A 13,156-nucleotide genomic window follows, 5' to 3' on the forward strand; every position below is an offset into this window, starting at 1 on the left:
CCCTGAGCCCTGCCGGTGCCCCTCACCCCCGACCCGCAGCCCCTGCTAGCCCAGCCCTGCCCCACCCCCAGCTCTGCTGGTGCCCCTCACTCCCGACCCGCAGCCCCTGCTAACCCAGCCATGGGCCCCCCAACCCCCCGGCACAGCTCAGCTGGTGCCCCTCACTCCCGACCCGCAGCCCCTGCCAGTCCAGCCCAGCCCTGGGCTCCCCCCAGCTCTGCCGGTGCCCCTCACTCCCGACCCATAGGGGGGCAAACCCCAGTGGCAGCTCTGAACAGCTCGGCACCAGTCAGACAAGTCCCCAGGGGAGGAAACGCCAAGAAACGTGTAGGATTGTCACAGCCTGAAACTGACATATCCCCAGCCGGCTGAAAGCTGGGGCCTGATCCCGACCAACCCATCCAGTGGAGCCAGGCCCACCCCAGAGGTAGCCGCATCTCCGCACCAGGTGAGGGGTCCCTGTATAAACACCCATCATGCCCCACCTCAGAGGTGGCTGCATCTCCGCCCTGGGAGGGGCACCCTGTGCCTGGGGCAGGGAGTTGGTCTCAGGGGCCCGCGGTTCCCAGACCATTCCAGCGCCAGGTTCAGCCCTGCGGCTCTGGCTGCATTATTCAGAGGCCAGGACCCCAGCTCCCATCCCCTTTGCTTGGAGGTGGCTGGGTGATCTGGGGAGGGGCTGAAGCCACCCGACCAATCCGATTTGAGTCCCACGGGAGGAGGTGGGGTTCTGGCCGTGCCCCCAACTCTGCCCCAGCCACCAGCCCATGTGAAGTGTTAACTCTGAAGCATATCGGTGGGGATAACCCCCCACATGGGACTCAGTACCTGACCCCTCATTACCACGGAGCACTAATCACCCCAGTGCTCTGTGGTACAACCCCCCCACAGCTGATGGGACACGCCAGGCACCCCGGAACAGCCGGCTGGCGACTCTCAGACAGTTTCTTATTTTCCTCTTGACGGCGGGTTTTCAGCCAATCAACGAAATCAAAATACAGCAGGGAAAGGAACCCCCCAGCTAGACATACACCCGCCCCACATGGGGTCAGGGCCATGCAGGGATCGCAGAGGGAATGTAACATGGGGGGGGCTATTTTAAGCACCTGGCCAGGATCCCCCCCAAGCCATCTGCTCTGCTCCCTGCCCCCCTTATATTCCCCTCTCCCAAGCTCATGCCTGCCCCCCCATACACAGCCCCCCGCCCACTCCAGGCCTCTCTTGCCTGCCCCTCTCCCCATCTACATCCCCGGCCATGCCCCCCACCAGCCATGCTCTGCCTCCCCCAGACACTCCTGGATTTGTGCCATGTTTCCTGCCCCCAACATCCTCCCCTCCCCCTAGTCTCGGCCCAGGCCTCCCCCGGCCAGTGGCCCAGGCGCTATTTTTACAGCAGGAAGAGGCTATTTTAAGCCATTTTCCCTTTGGATCAAAGGGGCTTTTGACGCTGTCCATTCCCCGCCCCCACCCCCAGTCCTGGCCAGGCCGATCCTGGCGACACCTCTGAGGCCCAGACAAACCACACTCGGGGGCTTTAGGGGATCAGTGGGACTGGGGGGCTGGTGGAGCGGGAAAGAGGAAAAAAAGTGACAGAGAAAATGAAAGGACAGAATGAAAAGTTGGAGCAAACGAAAAAGAATGAAAAAGGGGGAACCAGCGGGAGGGGAAAGGAGGGACCGGCGGGCAGCGGGGAGGGGGAACCAGCCAGGGAGGGGAACCGATGGCCAGAAGAAAGACATGGAAAGAACGAGCGCGAAGCCAGAAGGCAGGGAGGGATGCAGCGCACGGCCCAGCGATGGAGGAAGCTGCGGAGCTGGAGGAGGACCTGGCCCACGCTTGCAGCCGGGGTGAAGGCCTGACCGGACAGCGGGGTTGAGCAGGCGGGAGTAGGGGGCAGAGCCCAGGAGTTACAGCTGGGAGACGGGGAGCCAGGACGCCTGGGTTCTCTCCCCAGCTCTGCCGCTGAGTGGCTGGCTAGGGGAGCGCCCTCCCCGATCTGATCCCCACTTTCCCAACACGTGCAGGATGGACACGGGGCCGGGCCACGCTCAGCGCCACATAGACCCGCCAGGGCCTGGCTGCACGGTGCTTCATGCCACCTGGCCTATGCTGGGCGGATTTGAGCTCTGGCCTCTGCCTCTCTCATGGCAGAGCTGGCCACGGGCCCCCCCAAGATCCCCATCTGCTTCAGGGTAAGTATTCGAGCCCCAATTTCACAGGCAATGGTGGGAAACTGAGGCACAGACCAGGAGAAGTGACCTGCTCAAGATCCCCCAGCAAATCAGTGGCAGAGCTGGGGATAGGACCCAGGAATCCTGGCTCCCAGGTCCCCTTCTCTAACCCTTAGACCCCACTCCCTTCCCAGGGATCCTCATCCTACGGGACCCTTTGCCTTCCCAGGATTCAGTGCAGAGTCCCAGCCCGGCCAGAGGCAGAACCAGGAGTCCTGGCCCCCGGACCCACTGCCATGCCCGGACATATTGAAGCTACGGTTATTGGTTTCACCTCTAGGTGTGCTCACCCCATCTCTGCCCCTCACCCCCTGCGGCCCTTCTGGCCGCTCTGCAACATGCTTGGGCCAGGCTGACCCCTCCTCTGCCCCCCGCCTCAGCTTGCCCCTCGCAGCTCCCCCTGCAGAGCACTCGGGCCAGGCCAACCCTTCCTCTGCCCCCCATCCCTGGCACAACGGGGCCCTGATCTAGGTCGGGGTCTGAGCTGTGCCTGGCGCGACAGGAACCCAATCTTGGCCAGGGTCCGGGTGGCGCCTGGCGCGACGGGGCCCCAATCTTGGTTGGGGCCTGGGCGGCGCCCGGCGCAACGGGGCCCTGCTTGGGGTTGAGGCTTCTGGGTGCTCACATCACACATCAACAATGCCCTTAGGCCCTTCCTTGGAAACACAGACGCTGGCATCCAGCTCCGACTTGGCAAATGCTTCCCTGCTATTGAAAGCCCGAAAGCGCCCGCCTGCCAGGGCCGGATGATGGAGTCAGGGGGGTTCCCCTTTGCCGCCCCTCCCAGGGCTGAGCCCCCGCGGGCCCCAGGGCTCGTACCCATCCCGTGCAGCCAGCAGCCAAGCGAGGCAGGCCCAGGCGGTAATTACAGGCAGGAAGTTCCGTGCTGAGACACGGCCCCAGGGCTGGGCTGGGACATTTCACCACGGCGAGATAAGACGCTCCGGGCTCAGCGGCAGAACCAGACGCGTTCCCCTGGGCAAACTGCTCCTAGGGGCAGAAACAGGCTTCGGAGCAGGGCGGCAGCTGGGAACTTCTGGTTCACAGGCACGCGAGCGTCTGGGCCGCGTGACTTGGGCACTAAAAGAATTCAGGATGTGGCAATAGCCAGATGGGGTCAGAGCAGGGGCCCATCTACCCCGGTATCCCATCTGCCGCAGCCGCTTGAGAGGAAGGCACAAGGGACTTCCCCTATTAGACAGGGACGGGATTACCTGCCCGCCAGGGCCTGGGCATTACTGGTTAGCTCAGGCCCTGGAGTGTGGGGGCCATTAGCCCAGGCCAGATCCTCCACTCTGGTTCAACCCTCGCTGCTCTGTCTGGAGGATCTCTTTCTCTGCAGCAAAGTCCAGCTGGGCTCTGCTTCCCGCCCCAAAGAGACCTAGTGGCAGTGAGTTCCACCAGCTAATCCTGCTTTGGGGGAGGGAACCTCTGGACAGGACAGGCCCATGGGGTCTCAGCTCCCCCACTCTGCAGGAGGGGCTAAGGGGGCTTTAACCCTTTGCACTCTGTATTGAGTTACAGCAGCCTCAGGGCTGCTCTAATTCATGCTCTGCCCCATGGGCCCTGGAGGGCAGGAAATAGCCACTTCGCAGTGTGCTCTGGCCACACCTCGATCCGCCCCTAGGCTGGGGCTGGGAGCAGAGCCTGTATGCCAGCTGCACACCATCTTGGGAGGCCCCTGCATGGGGGGATTCACAGGGGGCTGATGCCACCCCAGAGGAACCCGAGCGTGATTGAGAACCAGGCCCCTGATGTCAGCCGGGGTCTGGGCAGCGCCCGGCCCGACGGGGCCCTGATGTCGGCCGGGGTCTGGGCAGCGCCCGGCCCGACGGGGCCCTGATGTCGGCCGGGGTTCTAAGTGTTCCCATTCCACACATAATAAAGAGCAATTCTATGAAGCTGAAAGGATGGAAAAATTCACAGCAGATTTAAGGACACTGTTTATCCACCCCATGGCATTAGCCTGTGGAACTCACTGTCACTGGGTGCCAGTGAGGCCCAGGGCTCAGCAGGAGCCAGACAAGGGTGGCACATTTATGTGGAGAACAAGCAGAGCCAGCTGGGGACTGCTGAGGTTTCAGCAGTACCCAGCACAGCTATGGACACTCTTGCTTCAGGGCATCAGCTGCCCTCTAATCTGCAGGGTCAGGAAGGGATTTGCCCTCGGGAAAGGTTATCCCGTCATTATCTAGTAGAGACAGGATACCGGGGAAGATGGGCCCCTGCTCTGATCCAGACTGGCACTTCCCTGTGCTGCTGACTCTGCCTGGTAAGGACCCAGTGCCCACATCCAGCATGTGCTGGGCGCAGATCTCAGGGCCCTCAGCGGATGCTTCGCCCGCCCTGGGAGCGTCTGTTCTTTTCCCACCATGCAGAGAGAGAAGCTGAAGCTCAGACACCTCAGTCCATCCCCACTGTGAGACCCTTTGGCACCAACGGACTTACACCAGGCATCACCTTGGCCCCAGGAAGTCAAGGAATTTGCCTAGAGTCATGCAGGGTATCAGTGGCAGAACCAGAAATAGGACTCAGGAGTCCTGGCTTCCAGCCCCACCCTAGACCCAACTCCCCTCCCAGAGCTGAGGAAGAGAACCCAGGAGTCCTGGTTCCCACCCCCTACCCCTGCTCTAAGCACTAGTCACCCCTGCCCCAGACCACACAGCCCCCCCAAGCCTCCGTCTCTCACCGTCTTTCACCGGCAGCATGGAGAACTTGTGCACCTCCTTGGCGTAGTACTCGTCCTGGGGGCTCTCGCGTGGCTTCGCCGCCTCCTGCTGGCGGGCCATGTCCTGCGCCATGTCACGGGTACTGTTATAGAGCGACATCACCTCCTCGGGCAGGCGGAGCAGGGCGGCGTCCCCCCCCTCCACCTGGGGCGGGCTGTCCAGCCGCAGCTTGCTGAGGATCTGCCCGCGGATCGCCTCGATCCGCTTCCGCTTCATCAGCTCCATGTCGATGGTCTTGCAGGTGGACAGGGCCTGGCTCGCCCAGGCCCGCACCAGGGCCAGCAGGAAGAGGAAGAACGGCCCCATGGCAGGCAGGGGGCCCCCGCGGCGACAAGCAGCTGCCTGCCTAAGGCTGGGGCGAGGAAGTCAGCCTAGCTCCTGCCCCCGGGGATCCCGGCCCGCAGCAGCCGGTGGGAACCCCAGCGACGTCGCCGGCCACCGGCCAGGTCCATGGGCCACGCACAGGCCCACTCCTCGGGCAAGAGGGAGCCGCTCCGGGGCTCAGCCTGGCGTCCGGCCCAGAAGGCTCATCGAAACGTCGGGCTGGCCAGGGGCCAGGCCCGCCGGACGGATTCCACCCGCTCCCCGCTTGGCTCCTCGGCGCTTGCTGGGACCTGCTGGCTCCCGCGAGCTGGGGCTGGAAGGTTTTAAAGGCTTTTGCCTCTGCCTAGCCCAGCTCCACCCAGGAAATGAGCACGGGCGGGGGGAGCCCAGAGCCCGGCGGGGCACGGCCAGTTCCACGGAGCTCCCCTCGCCTTCACCCTCCCCTCCTCTCCCGCCCCCTCTCTGTTCCTTGCCCTCCGCTTCCACGCTCCCCCCTTCCGCCTCCTCCCGCTCCCTCCCTCCCTCCCTTCCTTCTCCCCTCCACGGTCTGGCACTTTTCCCTCCTCTTCTTCCCCAGCTGCCTTTTTCTCCATCCCTTCTTCCCTCTCCTCCCCCCTGCTGTCTGTCCCACTCCCGCCCCCTGCTCTGGGGCCTGTCGTCTCCAGAGGGGAGGGGAGCTGAGCCAGCCCCCAGCCCCTTTGCTCGGGCAGGGACTGCGTGGCAGGACCGCGAGCGCCCCCACCCCGTGCCGCTTACGGGTTGTTTTCCTTAAAGCCCCAGCGCCCGGAGTCAAGGGGAGATGTGAGGATTGCAGCCTTTGTTCTTAAAAGAAAAGTACGTTTCTAGCCCTCGCGGCTGGGCAGAGAGCTGCAAAATGTGACCTCAGGGCACCCTCGAGAAGCAGACAGCAACAGACCCCCCCCCCCCGAGGAGTTTTACAGAATCTCATGATTTTAAAGCCAATCTCGTGACTTTTGAATGTTTGGGGGCGGCAATGCTGGACAGGGGCAAACAGAATTTACCTCCATCTCCTCTGGGGCCTGTGGCATTCGCTCAGCTCCCTGCCCCAAGCCCACCCCAGCGCTGCCTCTTTGCCCCCCACTCACAGCAGCCGCCATCTCCTCGGAGCTGCCCGGCCTATGCCAGGTCCTGCTCTGCGGATGCACAGGGGCCCCCCGGCGCCACCCAGCCGGGAACACCAGAAAAGGGAGTTCACCCACCGCCTCACTGCAGAAAGGTGGGGGGGCTTCGGGAACTGGGGTCTACATGGGGAGCAGACAAGGCCTCAGGGGGCGACAGTTGGAATGTGGACCCCAAGCCGGGCCCATCGGCTCTGCGACAGGACGGGGCTCGGCGCTGGTATCATGTGCTGGCCAGACCCAAGCTGCGGAAGGCCCAAAGCCAGACGAGGGAAAGGGAAGGAATTCAAATCCACCTGCTCCAAACTCCCAGCCCCCTCCCTGAAGGGAGAATCCCCATTGGCTGTGGCCACTATAGAGCACATGACACACAGCCAGGAGCAAAGACCTCACCAGTTTCCCTCAGAGCAGGGGGAGCAGCCTAGTGGTTCTCCACTGGGGTGGGAAAGTTGCTTCCCATTTGAACCCAGATCCCTGGGCTGTGTTTGCACTGCTCAGCCCCAGCTCTGCTGTCTTCTGGTTGCGTGTCAGACACCCTGTACTGTGGGCAGTGATGAGGATTTTCTATTAGCTCAGGTAGCAAGCAGCTGGGTTCCATCCCTCTGCCTTTCAATCCCAGGCCCCCGGACATCATCTAACATCCTCACAAGCCTCCACTAGCCCATCACAAAGCAAGAGTCACATGGGGAAACTGAGGCTTGCAGCAGGTCAGCAACTTTCCTAAGGTCACAGAGTGAACCAGTGACAAAACTGGGAATGGAACCCAGGAGTCTGGACTCCTAGCACCAAACCTCCCTGGCTCTAACCACTAGACCCTGCACCCCTCCCAGAGCCTGGGATAGAACCCAGGAGTCCTGCCCCCCAGCTGTGTACATTGGCCTACCGAAGTCATGGAGTCCAGAGGGCTCCCCCAATCCCCACATTCCTGGACTGAGGGGCTCCAGATCACCCCAATGCTCCCTTGGTGTCTAGCAAGCAACTCCCACTAGGCAAACGGGGACACCTCAAAACTGCTGCTCGGGCCCCCTCTGCTGGCGAGTGCCTCAACTGCCGCTGCTCTGAGCTCAGGGGAGATGGAGCCAGAGCCCTGGGCCTGCCAGTCCGGGAGAGCCAGAGGGGATCCCAGGGATCCCCGTTTTACTCCCAGCTCCGGTGAGTCCCTGCCCCACTCGGTGCCTCAGTTTCCCCTCTGGAAGTGGGAGGAGAAGGCAACCGATGGGACGCCGCCCTCAAAGGGCCTTGGGTCTCCAGAGAGAGACGCCAGTGGGATGCAGAATGAATGCGACGGGTCTCAGCTCAGCCCCTTCGCCAGGGGGAATTATCCGCCCCGTGCTCTAAACAGCCATATTCCCCTCCAGAGCTGGGGAGAGAACCCAGGAGTCTGGCCTCCTGTCCGCTGGGCAGCGGACGAGCTGCGTCCCGTCTGGAGGGTGAGCGCGGCTCTTCCCCAGGCCGGGATGCTGCCCCGTTAACGGGATTCGCTGTGGGGCCAGGCAGAGCAGGAGGGTTAACGAGCCCCAGCCCAGCAGGGGCCCTTGGCAGGGGCGACGGCCGGACCCACCTGCCAGGAAGAGCCGGCTCTGGCACGGAGGCTTCCGGGACAGCTCCCGCCAGCCCTTCCTGGAATTTCACCCCCGATTAGGCCGGGCGGAGGTAAGAGCCAGGGGGGGCCGTTAAGGTCAGCGGGCAGGGAAGCGGCAGCTGGCTGCAGGTGGGCACCGGCCTGGGGCCAAGTTGGCATCAGACACTGACTCCAACCGGCCACAAATTGCACCAGTCAGCCAGGGAGCCTGCGACCAGAGCTAGGGACAGGGGGGCGGGAGTCAGGACTCCTGGGTTCTAATCTGTACCCCCCCTGCTAGCCCAGCCCTGCCGGTGCCCCTCACTCTCAACCCACAGCCCCTGCTAGCCCAGCCCTGGCCCCCCCAGCTCTGCCGGTGCCCCTCACTCCTGACCTGCAGACCCTGTTACCCTGTCCCTGGGCTCCCCCCAGCTCTGCCAGTGTCCCCCACTCCCAACCCGCAGACCCTGTTCCCCTGGCCCTGGGCTCCCCCCAGCTCTGCCGGTGCCCCCCACTCCCAACCCACAGCCCCTGCTAGCCCAGCCCTGGCCCCCCCAGCTCTGCCGGTGCCCCTCACTCCTGACCCGCAGACCCTGTTCCCTTGGCCCTGGGCTCCCCCCAGCTCTGCCAGTGCCCCCCACTCCCAACCTGCAGCCCCTGCTAGCTCAGCCCTAGGCTCCCCCCAGCTCTGCCGGTGCCCCCCACTCCCAACCCGCAGCCCCTTTTCCCCTGGCCCTGGGCTCCCCCCAGCTCTGCCAGTGCCCCTCACTCCCAACCCTCAGCCCCCTGCTGGTCCAGCCCAGCCTGGCCTTGTGCCCACAGGGAGAACAACGCCAAGCAGCCGAAGGAAGGGTCCGGGCCCATCTGTCACACTGGACGGAGCCAGAGGATGGGGGGAGAGGTATTGACTGGAGCAGACATGGGCCCTGTTCCAGCCCCCGCAGGGCCCCTCCCGGCCAGGCTCAATCTGGGGACACACAAGGTTGGCATGGGCCAGGGGCGCCCTCTGCTGGGGCGACACTGGAACAGCACCTTGGGGACACATCTCCGTGGGGGGGGCAGAGCGGGAGCTAGGGCCTCCCGATGGGCCGAGAGCCACCTGCCCCCCACCCCGGGAGCTGGGGGTGCGGCAGGGGAGACTCATCCCCTCCCAGGGATATCGTCACCCTCCTGCTGGCTGTTCTGTGCCCACAGAGCACCCACCGCGCTCAGCCCTTGTGGCAGTGAGTTCCACAGGCTAAGGCACTTCGGGGGGGGGGGCGGCAGGCTGGGACTGGAATGAAAGCGATGCAGGGGGCAATCGCTGATTATGTTTCTACCCCCCCAAGTCAATGGCCCCCCCACCAGCCCACTGCTACACCCCCATAATCCTTTGCTGCAGAGGTCACCATGGCGATCCAGGGTGGGTGGGGAGAAGAGAAACTCTCTCGGAAAAGCTGTTCATGCAAAAGGATCTTTATATGAAGGTGGGGTTGTTCAATGGGAGGGCAGAGAGAGAGACGAGGGGCAGATCTTTGGGGAGCAGGAGGCCAAGGGGGCTCCCGCCCCCTCGCCAGCCCCCAGCGCCCCCATGGGGCCGGCGACGGGTCCAATTCCCACCCACCCCGGGGCTGAGCCCCCACGGACAGCATTGCAGGCACCCGCCCAGCCCCCAGGGGGCACCGGGGCCAGCCCCGGTCATCAGGGTCAATGGCAGAGCAGGGGAAAGGACCCAGAAGTCCTGCCCCCCTCCTCCTGAAACAGACTAAAAACAGCCCCCCAGAGGGGAAAGGGCTCAGGGCCCCTTCCCCACCCCCTGGGCCAAGCCCCCCCCCACCTCACCACATACCCTAGTTCTTCCAAAAGAGCCGCATGAAGCAGCTGAAATGTCCACACTGGGAAAGGGTCTGGGGGCACCAAATGGGGGGGGAGGCTTTCCTGTAACCCCCACCCCCCTGATCCAAGGGCTGCCCCAGCACCACACCCGCAGCAGGGAGAGGATCTGTGCAGACCCCTAGAGCCCCGCCCCACGGCAGGGGGTCCATACGGCACCCAGCCCGTGGTGGGGGTCTGCCCACTCCCTAGAGCCCTGCCCCACGGCAGGGGGTCCATACAGCACCCACCCCGCAGCGGGCGGCCTCCCACTCCCTAGCGCTCCACCTCACGGCAGGGGTTCTGCCCGCTCCCTAGAGCCCCGCCCCATGCCAGGCGGTCCATACAGCACCCACCCTGCGGCGGGGGCCTGCTCGCTCCCTAGCACTCCACCCCGTAGCGGGCGAAGTGGCGCAGCAGCACGCCCAGCTCCAGGTGCACGGTGCCCGCGGCGACGGTCTGCAGGCGGTACCGGTCGGCCCCCGTGTAGATCAGGTCGCTGTTCAGCAGCTGGGGCCCCCCGCCCACAAAGAGCTGGGAGAGCCGCTCCTGCCACGAGCCCAGGGGCTGCCAGGTGACGCAGGCCAGCGCGTGCCAGCCCGGGCTGCACGGCACGTGGCAGAAGCCGTAGCCGTAGAGCTCCCTGCGCCCGAAGGGGTCCTGGTGCCAGACCTGCACGTGCAGCTTGGGCCAGCCTGACAGCAAGAGAGAGGGGACCCGTCAGTGCCAAGCCCCACTCTGCAAGCCAGGTGCCCCCTGCCCTATGCCCTGTCCCCAAGCCAGCCAGTCCTGCCCTGGGGCTGGATGGGAGCCACCAGCGTTTCTCCATCGTGGGGACACTTCTGCAGCCGAGGACGAGGAGCTTCCGGAAGCGGGGAGGACAGATGGTTGCACCTGCCCCACCTGGGCTCTGCCCCCACCCTGGTCCCACCCCCAGCTCAGGCGGGGCTGAGGGAAGGGGAAGAAAAGCTCCAGGGGAGACGGAACTGGACAACAAACAACCTCTGGTGTCTCGCACAGCTGGGGGGAATTTCCTTCCACCGAGAGAAATTAATTCATGCCTGGCTAGGGCTGCCTTCCGCCCCTACCCGAGCCAGCGCTGCCTTCCCCGGCCTTGCCCCCCCCCGAGCCAGGGCATCCTGCCCTGCCCCTCCCCGCTCCTGTCTGGAACCCGCGGCCTCCCCACAACTCCTGGGCCACCAGCCCAGCGCACACCGGGGCTGGAACCCGCGACAGGCAGAACTTACCCTGCAGCCCCTTGGTGGCAAAATGCACGTCGATGGGGTGGGACCAGTAGGCCACATCACCCAGCTGGGGGTGATCCACCTGCGTCTGCCCCTCCCGCAGGCCGGAAAGCAGCTTCCAGGCGCTACCTGGGGGTGGGGGGGGAAGAGCGTAGTCAGTGAGGGGGGCAGAAGCTTCAGGAAGTGAGCACGCGAGAGCTGGGGAGAGAACCCAGGCGTCCTGGCTCCCAGCCCCCCCTCCTCTCTAACCGCCAGCCCCCACTCCCCTCCCAGAGCCGGGAGAGAACCCAGGCGTCCTGGCTCCCCGCCCCCTGATCAGCCTCTGGCCTCTGCAGCGCTTTCCCCAGACCGTGGGCTGAGCCCCGCTCGCCCCCGGGGGCCCAGGGCCCGGCTGACCTGTGTGGATTCCCCACTTGCAGAAGAGGCTGCTGCTGGGGAAGCCGCTGGCTCCCACGATCTGCCCGATGAGGTGCAGCTCGGCCATGGGCCTGCAGCAGGGGGAGAACAAAGGGGGGGTTAGAAACAGAACCCAGGTGTCCGGCTCCAGCCCCTGCCCCCCGCTCTGACCACCGACCCCCACTGCCCCCCCCGGGGAGAGAACCCAGGGTGTCCGCTCCAGCCCCTGCCCGCTTCTGACCACCGACCCCACTGCCCCCCTGGGGAGAGAACCAGGTGTCCGCTCCAGCCCCTGCCCCCGCTCGACCACCGACCCCCACTGCCCCCCCCGGGGAGAGAAACCCAGTGTCCGGCTCCAGCCCTGCCCCCCGCTTGACACCCCACCACTGCCTCCCCCCGGGGAGAGAACCCAGGTGTCCGCCTCCAGCCCCTGCCCCGCCTGACCACCCGACCCCACATTGCCCCCCCGGGAGAGAACCCAGGCGTCCGGCCCCGGCCCCGGCCCGCCCGCCCGCAGCGGAGGGCTCCGCGTTCTGTGCGCTGCCGACCGACGGCTCGCCCCAGAGGTGGCTGCATCGCCGGGCGGGAGGGGGGGTACCCGCCACCCGCTCGCACCGGGGGGGGGTTGGAGCCACCGCGCGCATGCGCACTGCCCACGTCGCCGCTCCCCGGGCGCTACACCACCGCTAGCCACCGCCTGCCCCGGCCTCTCTCCAGCCGCCGCCGCCCACGGCAACCGAGGCGCGGGCCCCTCCCCCGACGAGCCGGATTGGCTGGTGGACGGGGCCACGTGACGACGTTAGGGGCGAAGTCCCGCCCAGGAAGGCGGAGGGGAGCGATTGTTGCGGCCATCTTGAGTGGGTCAAATGAAAGTCATCGCGAGCGCAGCGCCATGTGCGTGGGCATGAAGGACGGGGCCGCCTCACTGGGCGGGGCAAGGCCGTGGCGCAGCCATCTTGGAAGGGCCAGAGAGATTGACAAGCCGGGGGCAGGGCTGGGTCTGGTGGGAGCGCCAGGGCTGAGCTCAGCCCACCAGGCGCCCAGGTCCCCGCCCCCGGCCAGGGCCAGAGACTGATGGTTGAGCCTAGTCGGGGGGTGGGGTCGCCTTGTCTGGGCCCAAAACCCACGGCACCGCTTTCCGATGGGGGGGGGCTCCCTGAGGCCTTGCCGCACCTCGCTCCCCCGCAAGCCTCCGGTGCCAGGGGGGGGCTGACGTGTTACTGTGGGGTGCCCTCCCCCTCCCCAGTGCCCCAGTGCCCTGACCCTCAGCTCTCCCTGCCCTCCCCTCCCCAGTGCTCACCCCCTCCCAGTGCCCTGACCCATCAGCTGCTCCCCCCGCATGCGCCCCCGCTCCCCAGTGCCCTGAATCCTCAGTGCTCCGCCGCTCAAAGAGCATTAATCTAGATGAGGTGCCGAAGAAGACCACGAGGGAAAATGACACAGGTCCTAATACACTGGGCCTCCTAAAACCATTGGGACAACCAGTGGACTCTAGAGAAGAGTTCACACTAATAGCAATATAAAAAGATCCTGGGGTATAGGTCCCAACCTCTGGGCTCACCAAGGCAGATCTCCACAACAACAACGCCCAGGAGAGGAAATATATTACCCATCGCTCCAGTGCCTGAGAGAACGTCCCCCACCAGTGCCCTGACCCTCTCAGCTGCTCCCAACCTACCCG

At 65.2% G+C, this 13,156-nt stretch overlaps 3 protein-coding genes across 3 annotated transcripts in view; 1 reads left to right on the forward strand and 2 right to left on the reverse strand.

The window, feature by feature from the left end:
* The window catches only part of TGFB1 (transforming growth factor beta 1), a 9,082-nt gene extending 3,275 nt beyond the window's left edge, over positions 1-5,807 (reverse strand). Inside the window, exon 1 of the mRNA XM_032795663.2 lies at positions 4,921-5,807. Within this exon, the coding sequence (XP_032651554.1) occupies positions 4,921-5,266 (346 nt within the window). The 5' untranslated portion in view covers positions 5,267-5,807. The remainder of the gene's footprint in view (positions 1-4,920) is intronic.
* Positions 5,808-7,952: 2,145 nt separating this feature from the next.
* LOC116833846 (uncharacterized) overlaps positions 7,953-13,156 on the forward strand; it is a 16,988-nt gene continuing 11,784 nt past the window's right edge. The window contains exon 1 of the mRNA XM_075070492.1: positions 7,953-8,076. The gene's annotated coding sequence lies outside the window, so the exon portion shown is untranslated. The remainder of the gene's footprint in view (positions 8,077-13,156) is intronic.
* B9D2 (B9 domain containing 2) lies at positions 9,818-11,603 on the reverse strand. Its single transcript, XM_032795670.2, has 3 exons — positions 11,476-11,603; positions 11,083-11,208; positions 9,818-10,530 (listed from the first exon to the last, which is right to left on the reverse strand). Exons 1-3 carry the CDS (start codon positions 11,561-11,563, stop codon positions 10,217-10,219), a joined length of 528 nt encoding a protein of 175 aa, XP_032651561.1. The 5' UTR covers positions 11,564-11,603; the 3' UTR covers positions 9,818-10,216.

This window comes from Chelonoidis abingdonii, chromosome 11 (assembly GCF_003597395.2).
Source record: "Chelonoidis abingdonii isolate Lonesome George chromosome 11, CheloAbing_2.0, whole genome shotgun sequence".
Taxonomy (NCBI): domain Eukaryota; kingdom Metazoa; phylum Chordata; order Testudines; family Testudinidae; genus Chelonoidis; species Chelonoidis abingdonii.

Coding starts and splice junctions, on each gene's coding strand:
- B9D2 (XM_032795670.2), bottom strand. CDS start 11,563: ATGGCCGAGCTGCACCTCATCGGGCAGATCGTGGGAGCCAGCGGCTTC. Junction 11,209..11,475: donor CAAGTGGGGAATCCACACAG/GTCAGCCGGGCC, acceptor CCCCACCCCCAG/GTAGCGCCTGGAAGCTGCTT. Junction 10,531..11,082: donor TGCCACCAAGGGGCTGCAGG/GTAAGTTCTGCC, acceptor TCTTGCTGTCAG/GCTGGCCCAAGCTGCACGTG.